Below are 16,298 nucleotides of genomic sequence, written 5' to 3'. Positions count from 1 at the left end.
GCCCGGCCAGTGAAACTCCATTTCAAAAAAAAAAACCACATACGTGTATATATATAATTTGATAAGTTTCTAACATTTGTGCACTCAACTGAAATATTAAGCAATAAAAAAACTAATCCTTACAAGCATCCTCCTCAGATGACTCTGGCTATAAAGGGAAACAATTCAGATACACAATTTTTCTATTTAAAAATGAAGAGGCCAGGCGCGGTGGCTCACGCCCGTAATCCCAACACTTTGGAAGGCCAAGGCGGGCGGATCACAAGGTCAGGAGTTCGAGACCAACCTGGCCAACAGAGTGAAACCTCGTCTCTACTAAAAATACAAAGAATTAGCTGGGCATGGTGGCAGATGCCAGTAATCCCAGCTACTCGGGAGGCTGAGGCAGGAGAATCACTTGAACCTGGGAGGCGGAGGTTGCAGTGAGCCAAGATCGCGCCATTGCACTCCAGCCCGGGTGACAATGCGAGACTCCAACTCAAAAATAAATAAATAAAATGAAGGTACTGGCAGGGCATGGTGGCTCACGCCTGTAATCCGGGTACTTTGGGAGGCTGAGCCAGGTGGATCACGAGGTCAGGAGTTCAAGACCAGCCTGGCCAAGATGGTGAAACCCTGTCTCTACTAAAAATACAAAAATTTGCAGGACACAGTGGCAGGTGCCTGTAATCCCAGCTACTCAGGAGGCTGAGGCAGGAGAATTGCTTGAACCTGGTGAGGCAGAGGTTGCAATGAGCTGAGATCATACCACTACTGCATTGCATTCCAGCCTGGGTGACAGAGTGAGACTCCATTTCCCCACCTCCCCACCCCCCCTAAAAAAAAAAAGGTACCTACGAAGTCTCCATAGTGAAGATAAATAAAATAGTGAAAATTTCCTTCATAGCAATTCATATCCAAAAAAGATTTTTATAAAGAAAAGATGAAATCACTTTGAATTTACTTTTAAATTAAGAAAGACTTTTTTGCAACTGTACTACCAATTCTTTTTTTTTTTTTTTGGAGACAGAGTCTCACTCTGTTGCCCAGGCTGGAGTACAGTGGCACGATTTCAGCTCACTGCAACCTCTGCCCCCCGGGTTCAAGTGATTCTCCTGCCTCAGCCTCCCGAATAGCTGGCATTACAGGTGCCTGCCACAGCACCTAGCTAATTTTGTATTTTTAGTAGAGACAGGGTTTCACCATCTTGGCCAGGCTGGTCTTGAACGCCTGACCTCGTGATCCACCCTCCTTGGTCTCCCAAAGTGCTGGGATTACAGTTGTGAGCCACTGTGCCTGGCCTGTACTACCAATTCTAATTGAGGTGCCATGGGCACAAATGGGCTTCACATCTCCACAAGTCTTTTAACACTGGCTTTCTTTGCAACATTTGAATTAATATCACAAGTTCATTACCCGAATTTCAATATCCATCTCATGAATAAACAAATAATAAACAGTAAAAGCTCTTACTATTAAGTAGTATGGTCAAAACTATTTAAAGCAGAAAGAGTATGCAGTAAATCGCTTAAGAATGCTGAAAGCAAATATTTAAGCCATGGGTTCTACAGTGAATGTTAATATGTTTTGATCCTGTGACTTGAATATTGCTTTGCTCATTTGACTAAGGTATCACAATCAAGCTATTCAGTGCAACTACACAGTCTGGCTCAACCACACAATTAGAAAACAATCAAAAAACAAAAACCCACACCACTGAATTATAATGAATGTTTATAAGAAGACTACTAAGAAAAGAGTGTGCATTTAATCTTTATGAATAATTTTTAAAGATAAGGTTTTTCCAAAATGGTTTGCTCTTTAACAAAACAATATTCATGCTTATGAGATCTAAAAAATGCAAAATATTTACTGGCTTCAAGTCTAAACAACTTGCACAAGAGTTATTTACACGTGAGCTTAAACAAAATAAAATTCATTTTCCCTTAAGGACTGGGTGTTTAATATTTACATTTATATTTGAGGTTCCCATGCTAAAGAAAAGCAGGGGAGGACACAAACTTAAGGATTAAGCATGTCTCCTTTCAAAACAAATTTTCAGTGAACAAAAACAAAAGGCTGCATAACACAGAAATCAAACATTACACACACATAAAATAACTCCATACCTCTTGTCAGCAAGATCTGTTTTATTTCCTACTAGCATGATGATAACATCACTTCCTCTTTCTGTTCTGACATCATCAATCCACTTTGTAGTTTGCTGGAATGAGTTAACATCTGGTATAGGAGGGTAGACAGATTAGTGTTGCTGAAAAATGCCTCCCCAGGTGGTGGGCACCTCCCTCCAAAAAAGCCCTGGAAGTTGGAAGGGGGCTGGCACATTAGTACCCCACTTTTAATGTGCCTGCAACATAACTCCATTTTATCTGATTACAACTGTCAGCAATTTAAACAAATTACAAGAATAAAATCTTCAAGGTTCCTTTTAGAGTAGTTTAAAATTTTTTTGAACATGACCAAGTGAGTGCAATGTAGTATTTAATTAAAAAAAAAAAAAACTTTTTTAAATATAAGGACAGCTATGGCAGATAATATGGTGTCACATTGCCACAATGCTTTTTTTTTTTTATCACTTACACATACCAAACATAACAAAGAAAGCATTTTCAAAAGTATGTCAGCCAGTAAGTCCCAACACATCCAGAAAATTTGTAAAGCCTTTCAATAGCTTTCAATACCACTGTTTGCACAGCTTCCTCAGTTTGTGATCACTTTAACCTAAAATTTATTTGTTTAATGCACCAGAAACGCTTGTAACAAAATTTATCTTTTCTAGTGTTGGATTCTAAGTAGAGTACTTCATCATTTATTACAGCAGCTAAAGAAAACAATATACTAATATTTGAATCACATTTGTGGATTAAAAAAACACGAGGTTTCACTTGCTGTGGTTAAAGTAAGCACAAACATTTTAAAGCTACAAAACGTGTCAATGCACAATATGAACATACTTCTTTTTTTTAAACAAACAGCAACCCAAAGTAAAGGTGCAAAAGAAGAAAGACTGCATAGCACCTATTTCAAAAAAAGAAGTCCTTGAATGCAATCTTCTAATTTTGCCAGTACAATTATTCATTATTAGATATGATTCCTGATTGAGGAGATATGCAAAAATGTATAGTAACAGTTTTATTAGTCCAAATGAATAGTTCCTTTGTCTATGTAAGTTTTTTTTAGCCCAAGATACTACATCTGTGTAATGTGGTACACATCATTTTTTAAAAATTTAAAAAGAAAGTCCCAGATACTGGGCTGGGCACAATGGTTCATGCCTGTAATCCTAGCACTTTGGTTTTTGTTGTTGTTGTTGCTGAGATGGAGTTTTGCTCTTGTTGCCCAGGCTGGAGTGCAATGGCACGATCTCGGCTCACTGCAACCTCCGACTCCCAGGTTCAAGAGATTTTCCTCCCTCAGTCTCTCAAGTAGCTGCGATTACAGGCATGCGCCACCACATCTGGCTAATTTTGCATTTTCAGTAGAGATGGAGTTCCATCATGTTGGTCAGGCTGGTCTCAAACTCCTCACCTCAGGTGATCCACCTGCCTTGGCCGCCCAAAATGTGGGGATTTCCAGCGTAAGCCACTGTGCCTGGCCTAATCCTAGCACTTTGGAAGGCTGAGGCAGGAGGATCACTTGAGCCCAGGAGTTCAAGACCCTGGTTTTCCTATAAATTATGAACCACTATATGGAATAATGTTTAATATTGCCTAATATATGTTATAAACCAATTTACAAAGGCAATTTCAATCAGAAAGCATTTTACTGTCAGTCACCAATGCTTCATGGATAATTTACAGTCACTTAAAAGGCCACAGGCATTATTCAATCTTTAGAAAAAAGAAAAAGACTACTGGTTGTTTCACCTCCTATTTAAAATTTTTTTTTTGGAGAGAAATGAAAGTGTAATTTGTTAGCAACAAAGTAAATAAATCAGTCACAGAACCAAAATATGATTCAAATAAAAAAGATTAATAGAAAACTGTACATTATGTTTTCTCTCTCTTCCTCTACAGAGAGAGAATGGCTGGAAGGGGAAAGCAGAGAAAAGCTGGCTAGCAGAAGCTTGTAATAGCCTCAATAGAAAGCTTGGAGAATTTGGAAAACTTGGCAAGAGACTTAAACGCAGATTATTTTATTTTAGAGAAATCTGAGATCAAATTAAATTAAAAGGAGACATTCCTCCAACTATAATTATGGTATGGTTTAGGAATAACAGGATACTAAGAAACCCTTGAAAAGGATTCACAATTGGACCCAAAAGAAAATTTCTGGGGCAAAAAACCTGGCACAGTTAGATATAAAGCATACTGGTATAAACACCAAAGCAAATATTTCTGACCTGGCTGATATGTGATTTACGATAAAACTTATTTTTACATGCCAGTAAGGAAAACAAGCACAAGACAAGAACATGCATGCAGCTAAGCTAAAGGTTGAAAGAAGATTAGAAATGCATAATTCCCTCCACTCACTTGTGATATCATAAACAACAACTGCCACAGTGGAGTCACGAATGTAGCTAGGAATCAAGCTCCTGAACCGCTCTTGACCTGCTGTGTCCCATAATTGCAATCGTACCTAACAACAAAATCAGTCAAACAAGCAAGAAAAATAAGAAAGGTCAACCCGTTGCAATATACCTACTTGTGATATCGTAAACTACTACAGCTGCAGCAGAATCACGGATGTAACTGGGAATGAGGCTACGGAAACGTTCCTGACCCGCAGTATCCCACAGCTGAAGCCTGATCTGTGAGATGGGAAAAAATAAATAAAAAAAAAAAAAAACGAAACCAATACTAAAAAGAAAAAAAAAACAACGTTTTTTTAAAAGGGAGAGGGTGGGAAGGAAGTAGAAAGACAACTCATGCAAGAGGTTGCAGGGAGTGAGGAATGAAAATAACACAAAACTCCTTTTTCAAAAGGGAGAAATATTAAAATTTTGCATACTCCGAAGGTAAATGACTGGAAAATGCCACTGGGAAAGGTTTCACAGAATCAGAAATATGGCTTCCCTTTTTCCCTACCTAAAACCTATTTCAATCCCTATGCCTTCCAGGGGTCAAAAAGTAGACTGCTGATGGTTAAACAGAGCAAAAAAAAAAACAAAAAAAAAAAAAAAAAAAAACCCCCAAAAACTAAGGTAAATGTCAATGGAAAGGAACAGCCTAAGGTTTCACAGAATCAGAAATATGGCTTCCCTTTTTCCCTACCTAAAACCTATTTCAATCCCTATGCCTTCCAGGGGTCAAAAAGTAGACTGCTGATGGTTAAACAGAGCAAAAAAAAAAACAAAAAAAAAAAAACAAAAAAAACCCCAAAAAACTAAGGTAAATGTCAATGGAAAGGAACAGCCTAAGCTATCAGAGTAAAGGAATTAATGCTTCTTTGAAAGCTTCTCTTAAGCTAAAACGTGTCTCTTTCCTATTGGGTCTAGAATACTTTAAAACTGGGTCTTTAACTACTGTGCCTGTATTTCTCCCATACATTTCTCCCCAGAACATGTGTGTGTGTGTGTAATGTAAAAAAAAAAAAAAAAAAAGGAGGAAGACCTTTTTGCAGCCCTACATAAAAATTTATCTACTATCTCATATCTATATTACAGGCGCGAGCGTGTGTGTGTGTAATGTAACAAAAAGGAGGGCCAGGCGCAAGTGGCTCACGCCTGTAATCCCAGCATTTTGGGAGGCCGAGGCGGGTGGATCACAAGGTCAAGAGATTGAGACCATCCTGGCCAACATGGTGAAACCCCATCTCTATTAAAAATATAAAAATGAGCTGGGTGTGGTGGCGGGCGCATGTAGTCCCAGCTACCCGGGAGGCTGAGGCAGGAGAATGGCTTGAACCCAGGAGGCGGAGCTTGCAGTGAGCTGAGATCACAACATTGCACTCCAGCCTGGGCAACAGAGCGAGACGCCGTCTCAGAAAAACAAAAAAAAAGGAGGACTATCTTTTTGCAGCCCTACATAAAAATTTCTTTATGTACTATCTCATATGTTCGAGTAATTCTAGTGCCTCAGCCTCTCAAGTAGCTGGGATTACAGGCATTCACCACCAAGCCCTGCTAATTTTTTTTTTTTTTTGAGACAGAGTCTTGCTCTCTCACCCAGGCTAGAGTGCAGTGGCGCCATCTCGGCTCACTGCAAGCTCCGCCTCCCAAGTTGATGCCATTCTCCTGCCTCAGCATCCCCGGTAGCTGGGATTACAGGCATTCACCACCAAGCCCTGCTAATTTTTTTTTTTTTTTTGTATAGACGTGGTTTCACCATGTTGGCCAGGCTGGTCTCAAACTCCTGACCTCAGGTGATCCGCCCACCCCAGCCTCCCAAAGTGCATGGATTACAGGTGTGAGCCACTGCACCCGGCTGCTTACAAATTTTAAGAAATGACATGCTATATATCAAAACATAAAAGAGAATATTCAGGAAAAAAAAAAACACATGAGAAATAACACGGGAAACAAAATAATGTTTTGGGGTGCAGGTCTCAAAATACTGCATTTAAGATATTCACTATTTAGGTGACAAGAATCTCTTCAAGGGGTAGTGGGCTAGAATACAGATTTTACACTGTATTTAAAGAAAACATTCTAAAGGATGAAAGACAGAAATCCAACAAATAAATACACATTACTTTTTTTTTTCCAATGGAGTTTCACTCTTGTTGCCCAGGCTACAGTGCAAATGGCACAATCTCGGCTCAATGCAACCTCCGCCTCCTGGGTTCAAGTGATTCTCCTGCCTCAGTCTCCCGAGTAGCTGGGATTATAGGCGCCTGCCACCACACCTGGCTAATTTTTTGTATTTTTAACCGAGACGGGGTTTCATCATGTTGGCCAAGCTGGTCTCAAACTCCTGACCTCAGGTGATCCACTTGCCCCAGCCTCCCAAAGTGCATGGATTACAGGTGTGAGCCACTGTACCCAGCTCACATTATTTCTTTTTAGTCAGTCACTTTGACATGCATCCTATCCTGACAAAAAAATACTGAAGTTCACAAATTGAAATCTTATTGAATGCCTCAAGAGTGGTATTTAGAAGGTCTTTAGCAGCTTTAATTTCTTCATAAAAATTCTCCTTTAATTCTCTGTAAAGTTCTTTGTTTTCATTTTTCCAAATCAAGATAACTGCCAAGTACTACTCACTCAGTAATAAGAGTTTTTCTCAACAACTGTAAACTATCTTTGGTAACTCTGCTAAGTACTTCTTATGGTGACAATCATTGATTATTTTGATCACAGTTTTCTAACCTGGAATGTTGCAGAAAATTGCACACTGAAAATATTACTCACTGTTCGATCCTCCAAGTACATAGTTTTTGATAAAAAGTCAATGCCAATTGTTGCCTGTAAAACAAAACAAAGAAGTTAACAAATAACCGTTTAATGGTGGCCAGCAGTTTAGGATTCAAATGGAATTCATTAATTGTGGAAGAAATAATGAATAAACAAACCAATACAACATAGCCAATTAAGGACAAACAAAACTTCCAGTGATAACAGTTTCCACGTATTCAGCATTTGCTTAATATTAGAGACTGTTTTAAGCTTCTTACATGATCATCTCTAATCTTTATACATTCCTGCCAAGTAGCTTATTCTCATCCTATTTTTCTCATTTTACAAATAATAAGATAATGGCAACTTTGGTTTAAATATTTGTATTTGAACTTTAGTTTGAATATCTGATTGCTCCCCACTCAGAATGGTGCGTATCTGCCCCAAGAGCAGTTTTATAAAATATTGTTGATATAAACAACTATCTGCTGTCATGACCTCCTACATAGTGGTTTGTCAACTGTCCTGATGCCATAGACAGCCAGAGACTCACAAATATCGTAACTTTCCATAAGAGACATGATTTTTCCAATATAAAAAAAAGTCATTAGGTAAGGAAAACAAGTTTTACTGTGTACCACATAATGATAGGTTCCTTCTGTGGTGAAAACACATGTAAAATTCTATTGCCTGGCTGCTATTTTCCCTATCAAGAGAAAATGGTGAAATAATAAGAGAATAGAAAGAAGGCAGACTAGAAAAAAGAGGGAACAAAAAGTATACAAGTTAAAAAAGAGTCCAAAATTAATTAGGGGAGATAAATAAAAAGAATGGAAGAAAGACAAACGACCCCAGAAGGAGGATGTTGATATGGACTCTATTTTAGAAGTTTAATCACCTCATTAATAAATGTTTGTGTGCACATATACTATGTATGTGTGTGTGGGTACATACATACTTTTTCCCTAAATATCTTTGTGCCATATTCCTTAAAACAGAAACTAGTTGAGTCTGTGCATTTAAAATATGAATCACTAAGAATTTTAAGTTCCTAAAAAACAATCAAAAACTGTATCAGAAAAGTGGTCCATCCAGTTGGGGATTTTATTTCTGTTGGCAGAAAAATAGAATTCTGTGTGTGTCACAGCTGAGTTCTCATGAGATCTGATGGTTTTATAAAAAGATTTCCCCTCTCTTTGCTCTGTGCTTCTCCTTGTTGCTGCCATGTGAAGAAAGACATGTTTGCTTCCCCTTCTGCCATGATTGTAAGCTTCCTGAGGCCTCCCTAGCCACGCAGAACTATTAGTCTATTAAACCTCTTTCCTTTACAAATTACACAGTCTCGGGTATCGGGTATCTCTTTATTAGCAGTGTGAGAACAAACTAATACATGTGTCTCCTTTAATTTCTCCTGGCAGTGTTTTGTATAGTCTTATGCTGTTTGTTAAATTTGCTTCTAAGTATTTTATTCTTTTCTGAAGCTTCTGCAAATAAAATTTAAATAAAATGTTTCTTTTTCTTTCTTTTCTTTTTTTTGGAGACAAGGTCTCACACTCTGTTGCCCAAGCTGGTATACAGGGATGTAATTTTGGCTCAGTGCAGCCTCAACCCCCTGAACCAAGTGATCCTCTCAAGTAGCTGGGACTACATACCACCATGCCCCACTAATTTCTGAATTTTTTTGCAGAGACAGGGTTTTGCCATGTTGTCCAGGCTAATCTGCAACTCCTAGGTTCAAGAGATCTTCCCCACCTGGCCTTCCAACACGCTGGGATTGTAGGCATGAGCCACTGCGCCCCACCTAAAGATAGTATCTTTATATGACAAACCAATGTAATGTTAAGTCTTTACACGTTTTTACATATATTCAAGAACGAAAGGTACAGTAAATTATATAAACTAATTATCTACTAAGTGCCAATTTATACACATCGCCCCATTTAGTTCTCATTTATTCGTTCATCCATTATTTATTTAGAGACAGTCTCGCTCAGTTGCCTAGGCAGGAGTGCAATGGCGTGATCTCAGCTCACTGCAATTTCTGCCTCCTGGGTTCGAGTAATTCTAGTGCCTCAGCCTCTCAAGTAGCTGGGATTACAGGCATTCACCACCAAGCCCTGCTAATTTTTTTTTTTTTTTTTTTTTTTTTTTTGAGACAGAGTCTTGCTCTGTCACCCAGGCTAGAGTGCAGTGGCGGCGCCATCTCGGCTCACTGCAAGCTCCTCCTCCCGGGTTCATGCCATTCTCCTGCCTCAGCCTCCCAAGTAGCTGGAACTACAGGCACGTGTCACCATGCCTGGCTAATTTTTTGTATATTTAGTAGAGATGGGGTTTCACCATGTTAACCAGGATGGTCTCGATCTCGTGACCTGATCCATCCGCCTTGGCCTTCCAAAGTGCTGGGATTACAGGCGTGAGCCACAGCGCTCGGCCAAATTTTTGTATTTTTAGTAGAGACGGGGTTTTGCCATGTTGGCCAGATTGGTCTCAAACTCTTGGCCTCAAGTGATCCCCCCACCTCGGCCTCCCAAAATGCTGGGATTACAGGCATGCGCCCAGCTTGCTCATCAAATATTTATTAAGCATGTACTCGCAAATACTGTGTAAGGTACTAGAGACAGAGTGATGAACAAACATGCAGTTGGTCTCTACTCAAATTAGCACATTTAAAAATCATGTAAACCTGTCCATATTCATCAGAAATATTTATTGAACTCTATTCCTCCCTAATACTGGCGGGGAAAAAAAGATTTTATTTATTTACTTATTTATTTATTTTTATTTTTATTTTTTTGAGTGACAGACTCTTGCTCTATCACCCAGGCTGGAGTGCAGTGTGGTGATCTTGGCTCACTGCAACCTCTGCCTCCTAGGTTCAAGCGATTCTCCTGCCTCAGCTTCCCAAGAAGCTGGGACTACAGATGTGCACCACCACACCCAGCTAATATTTGTATTTTTTAGTAGAGACGGGGTTTCACTATATGTTGGCCAGGCTGGTCTCGAACTCCTGACCTCAAGTGATCCACCCACCTTGGCCTCCCAAAGTGCTGGGATTATAGCCGTGAGGCACTGTGCCTGGCAGAAAGAAATATTTATTGATTGCCTACTAGTCAACATCATTAGGAGCTAAGAATCTTGTGGTAAAAGAATAAAAAGCAGACAAGATTCTATGCCCTTACAGAGGTTACAGTCTGCTAAGACAGACAAACAATAAGCTAATTAAGTAAAATAGTATGTTAGAGAGTAGCATAAGAGAAAAAAACCAGGAAAAGGACGATAGAAAATATTATGGTATGGTGTCGATATTTTTAGATAGGATACTCTATAAAGGCTAAGAAAATGACTCTCACCACTCCTACTCACATATCTATATACTGTAAACCAGTACCCTGCATTTCAATATATGAGATTTGGTTCTTTCAGTTACATAAATAAAACACCAAAAACTTTACGTATGTCAATTCCTGTACAGTAAATATTTCTAACAAATAGGTTTTTAAAGAAAAAACTGAACTGTTTCTCAAATTCCATATAAACACTTATGCATTTCTCATTCACTCTGACTTAACATGGGATTACTGCATATAGGCTGCAGAAAGTTCACACTCAAGAACACCTATGTAAAGCATGTAAAACAACAGCAATTCAAAAGGTGATTTCAAAAGCAAAGAAAAAGACATCCTACTGAACACTTCATTTACTCTTCCATGACAAAAACATTCACTTGAGAATATATTAATTTGAACATCAAAGTACATTTGTTAATATACATAGGCAACATCACAAAGTTGACTGAAAGTAAATTTTACAATATAGAAGTCAAGAACAGTTCTCTCTTCCTCCTCTGAAAATAGAAAACTGTGACCTACAAACTACAAAGGCCACAATCATTATCATGCTAAGATCATGTTTTCCTAAATGTATTTCTTTATAGCACTTTTGACTAGATTAATAAATTGTTTGATTAACTGTTAATTATCCAACTTCTCCCCCACTAGAAGCTCCATGAGAGTAAGGTTGGTATGTTTGTTCACTGCAGTATGCTATATACCCAGCATGCAGAATAGTGCCTGGTACATAACAAAAACTCCAGGAAATAAAGAATAATGAAGGTGTTGAGAATGAAAAATGCCAGAGAAGATAAGATTTAGCACAGTTAGGGACTGGCTTTTGATAGGAAGAGGGCATTTCCTACAGTATACTGGAATGAAAGAGGATTGGTATAAATACTGTTACATGTACACAGATGATGTGGTAAGAAAAATAAAAAAGGGCATTCCTGCCTTAAACTTCCCATTTCTTTAAGAAGCAAAGTCTTCAAAGTAAGAGTCGAAGAAGAGTGGTAAAAGTGGTAAAGTTCGAGTTTGAGGAGTATAGAGTTAGTATGAAATAGTTACTCCAAAGAGTGCTTGGTAAAACTGATAACCTAGTTGACACTAGCAACATTAATGTATTTAAGAACCAATGAGGAGAAATGAGATGACTGGGTTCATAACGCAAATTTTGCCAGGCATATGTGATTGAACTAAAGAGAAGTGTACTGGTCTGTTTTCACGCTGCTGATAAAGACATACCCGAGACTGGGTAATTTATAAAGAAAAGGAAGTTTAATGGACTTGCAGTTCCACATGGCTGGGGAGGCCTCCCAATCACAGTGGAAGGCGAAAGGTTCTTACGTGGAGGCAGCAACAGAGAATGAGCGCCAAGTGAAAAGGATTTCCTTTTATGAAACCATCAGATCTTGTGAGACTTATTCATTACCACGAGAACAGTATGCCGGAAACCACCCCCAATGATTCAATTATCTTCTACTGGATCCCTCCCACAACATGTGGGAATTATGGGAGTTACAATTCAAGATGAGATTTGGGTGGGGACATAGCCAAACCATATCAAGAGGCTAGAAAGTTAAAGAATTTCCCATGGAGTCTAAGCTAAAAAAGGAGAAAGGTAAAACAGAAGACACAGGACCAGATATTTACAAACAACATGGAAGGGCCGGGCGTGGTGGCTCATGACTAGACATCCAGCACTTTAGGAGTCCGAGGCAGCCAGACTGCTTGAGCTCAGGAGTTTGTCATCAGTCTGGGCAACATGGCAAGAACCTGTCTCTACTAAAAATACAAAAAAGGCTGGACACGGTGGCTCACGCCTGTAATCCCAGGCCAAGGTAGGCAGATCACAAGGTCAGGAGTTTGAGACCAGCCTGGCCAATACGGTGAAACCCCATCTCTACTAAAAATACAAAAATTAGCCAGGTGTGGTGATGCGCACGTAGTCCCAGCTACTTGGGAGGCTGAGGCAGGAGAATTGCTCGAACCCAGGAGGCAGAGGTTGCAGTAAGCCAAGACTGTGCCACTACACTCTAGCCTGGGCGACAGAGCAAGACTCCATGTCAAAAAAGAAAAGAAAAGAAAAAAAAAGTCCGGGCGCAGTGGCTCATGCCTATAATCCCAGCACTTTGGGAGGCTGAGGCAGGTGGATCACAAGGTCAGGAGATCGAGACCAACCTGGCTAGCACAGTGAAACACTGTCTCTACTAAAAATACAAAAAATTAGCCGGGCATGGTGGTGGGCGCCTGTTGTCCCAGCTACGTCGGAAGCTGAGACAGGAGAATGGCATGAACCCGGGAGGCAGAGCTTGCAGTGAGCCAAGATCATGCCACTGCACTCCAGCCCGGGTGGCAGAGTGAGACTCCGTCTCAAAAAAAAAAAAAAAAACACAAAAAGGCATAGTGGTGCACACCTGTAGTTCCAGCTACTCAGGAGGCTGAGGTGGGAAGATCGCTTGAGCCTGGGGGGACAGAGGCTGCAGTGAGCCAAGATCACACCACTGCACTCCAGCCTGGGTGGCAGAATAAAACCCTATCTTTAAAAAAAAAAAAAAAAAAAAAAGAAGAAAAATTAAAATAAAAATAACATGGAGGAATTAATGGGTTGAAGGTTTTGATGTGAACCACTGGAATAGAAACTATTATAGTAAAAGTACCTGAATTAAAAAATTGGAAGGATACAATATTGTGGTCTGAGAAGAGAATATATGATTTTTAGAGAAGGTTTGAGATTATGGAAAAGTACGGGAGGCTAGTAGACTGCCTATGTGAATATTACAGTTGTCTAAAATGCCAACAGATTATAATGAAGAGGAGAACTATGAAAACAAGTGCTATTCAAAGAAAGAAATAAAACAATCAATGTTGTTCTCAATGGTAAATGGTAATAATCACACAAGAACAGAGCTTGTGGCCAGGCGTGGTGGCTCATCCCTGTAATCCCAGCACTTTGGGAGGCTGAGGCAGAAGGATCTCTTGAAGACCTAGGCAAGATGGCAAAAACCCATCTGCACAATAAAAATTTTTCTTAATTAGCTGGGAGTGGTGGCGTGTACCTGTAGTCCCAGCTACTTAGGAGGCTGAGGCAGGAGAATCCCGTTAGCTCAAGAATTCAAGGTGGCAATGAGCTATGATCATGCCACTGCGCTCCAGCCTAGGCAACAAAGCAATACTCCATCTCTTAAAAATAAACAAAAAAAAAGAATAGTTTTTTTTTCCCCCCAAAAAAGAATGGAGTCACCATCCATAGGGATTATGATTCTCACTTTACGGATGTGAAAATACGGATTCTGAAAAATTTAATAATTGATCCAAACCCATCCAACTACTAAGTGGTAGAACTAAGACATGAATAAAGGTGCTTCCAACTCTAAGGCTCATTACATAGCTTTCCTAGAAAAGAAATGCCCGTGTGTTTGTTTTTCAGGAAGATTCAATTCAGAAGCCATATTCCTGAAATAAATACTTCAAATGTGGAAAAATACATACTAAGAGGATTCAGATTTTAAGATTACCCTAAAAGCTTCCTGAAAAATAAAAATGGTTTGATAATAATCAAGACAGCAGCAGTTAACGACAGCCTTAATCAGACTAACATTTGCTATATTACAAAGACAAAGCAATTGAAATCAAGTTTTTTTCCTTAATCTACAAATGATGAGAAATGAAAGCAAGTTTTTATACTAACTACATTATAATACATATAAAATGGATAAGTAGATTAAGAGTAACCTGTTTTCTTTTTTTTAATTTTTGTTAATTCATTTAACAAGGCAATTTGAATCTATGCTCCCCGATTGTCTAAAAAAATCTTTTCAAAGAGTTAATACGGTAAAAGATTTACAATGTGCTGAGTGCCTCAAAGTACTTGCTCTTAAGATTACTAATTTATTCCTTTTAGTTTGTTTGTTCTTTGATGTTTTGTACTGAAGCTGTGTAGGTTGTGAGGGCAGACATCCTTACTTGTTCCTGATCTTAGAAAGCATTCAGCCTTTCATCATTAAGTACACCAGATGTGGCATTTTTACGGATGCTCATTACCATTTAGAAGTTTCCTTCTATTCCTAGTTTGTTGTCGTACGTTTTTATCATGAAAGGCTGCTGGATTTTGTCAAATGCTTTTTATGTGTACACTGAAATGATCACGTGATTTTGTCCTTTATTTTATTCAAATAATGCATTATGTTGATTGCTTTTTGTATATTCCACTTGTTAAATGACACACAAGTCGGGTGTGGTGGCTCAGACCTGGAATTCCAGCACTTTGGGAAGCCGAGATGAAAGGGTTGCTTGGACCCAGGAGTTCAATACCAGCCTGGGCAACATAGCAAGAGTCTTTGTTTAAATAATAATAATAATAATAGAAATAAAAATAATAGTGTATAATCTTTTTTAACATGTTGCTGGATTCAGTTTGATAGTATTTTGTTGACAATTTTTGTGTCTATATTCATAAGAGATATTGGTCTGTAGTTTAATTTTGATATCTCTGGGTTGAGTATTAGAGTAACACTGACCTCACAGAATGAGTTGGGTAGTGTTTTTTATTTTTCATAAGAGTTTTACAAAGTATTGGTGTTCTCTAAATGTTTCACAGAATTGACCAACGAAACTATCTGATGCTGGGATTTTCTATGTGGGCAGTTTTTTAAATTACTAATTCTCTCTACTTATTATAGATATATTCAGATTTTCTATTTCTTCCTGAGATAGTTTTAGTAGATTGTGTCTTTCTTGGAATTGGTCCATTTTATCTGTCATCTAATTAGTTAGCATATAATTCTTCATAGCATTCCATCATTACCCTTTTAATTTCTTTGTTTTTTTTGTGAGATGGAGTCTCACTCTGTCACCAGGCTGGAGTGCAGTGGTGCAATCTCAGCTCATTGCAACCTCCGCCTCCTGGGTTCAAGAGATTCTCCTGTTCTCCTGGTTCAGCCACCCAAGTACCTGGGATTACAGGCGCCCACCATTATGCCTGGCTAATTTTTGTATTTTTAGTAGAGATGCAGTTTTGCCACGTTTGCCAAGCTGGTCTTGAACTCCTGACCTCGGGTGATCCACCCACCTCAGTCTCCCAAAGTGCTGGGATTACAGACATGAGCCACTGTGCCCAGCCAACCCTTTTTATTTCTGTATGGTTGGTAGTAATGTTCCCTCTTTTCTGATTTTAGAACTTGAGTATTCTTTTTTTTCTTGATCAGTCTAGCTAGTCAATTTTTAAAAATCTTTTCAAAGAACTGCTTTTGGTTTCATTGATTTCCTCCATTGTTTTTCTGTTCTCTCTTTCATATACTTCTGCTTTAACCTCTATTAGCTTCTGTATTAAGCATGTCTTTTTACTTTCTATAGTTTTGATGTTTTGACATCAGGGTCCTTGCTGACACTGAAGGGACTGCCCCCGCCAGGATTAGCTTTTTCCTTAGAGATAGTAAACTCGGGTGGCCGGGCGCGGTGGCTCACGCCCTGTAATCCCAGCACTTTGGGAGGCCGAGGCGGGCTGATCACAAGGTCAGGAAATCGAGACCACGGTGAAACCCCCTCTCTACTAAAAATACAAAAAATTAGCCGGGCGCGGTTGCGGGCGCCTGTAGTCCCAGCCACTCCGGAGGCTGAGGCAGGAGAATGGCGGGAACCTGGGAGGCGGAGCTTGCAGTGAGCCGAGATCGCGCCACTGCCCTCCAGCC

General features: G+C 39.3%; 1 protein-coding gene across 3 annotated transcripts in view; it reads right to left on the bottom strand.

The window, feature by feature from the left end:
- The window catches only part of RAB6A (RAB6A, member RAS oncogene family), a 103,199-nt gene that overhangs the window by 48,835 nt on the left and 38,066 nt on the right, over nt 1–16,298 (bottom strand). Inside the window, exons 3-5 of one of the 3 annotated variants that reach the window (XM_011953021.1) lie at nt 7,295–7,348; nt 4,648–4,753; nt 2,109–2,220 (exon numbers count right to left, since the gene is read on the bottom strand). In XM_011953021.1, coding sequence (XP_011808411.1) covers nt 2,109–2,220; nt 4,648–4,753; nt 7,295–7,348 — 272 coding nt within the window. Of the gene's footprint in view, nt 1–2,108; nt 2,221–4,475; nt 4,582–4,647; nt 4,754–7,294; nt 7,349–16,298 lie in introns of all 3 variants that reach the window. The other 2 variants (XM_011953020.1, XM_011953022.1) reach the window with 2 other exon arrangements.

This window comes from Colobus angolensis, unplaced genomic scaffold (genome assembly GCF_000951035.1).
Source record: "Colobus angolensis palliatus isolate OR3802 unplaced genomic scaffold, Cang.pa_1.0 Scaffold355, whole genome shotgun sequence".
In the NCBI taxonomy this organism is placed as follows: Eukaryota; Metazoa; Chordata; class Mammalia; order Primates; family Cercopithecidae; genus Colobus; species Colobus angolensis.
This window is presented reverse-complemented; position numbering and strand designations above follow the sequence as displayed.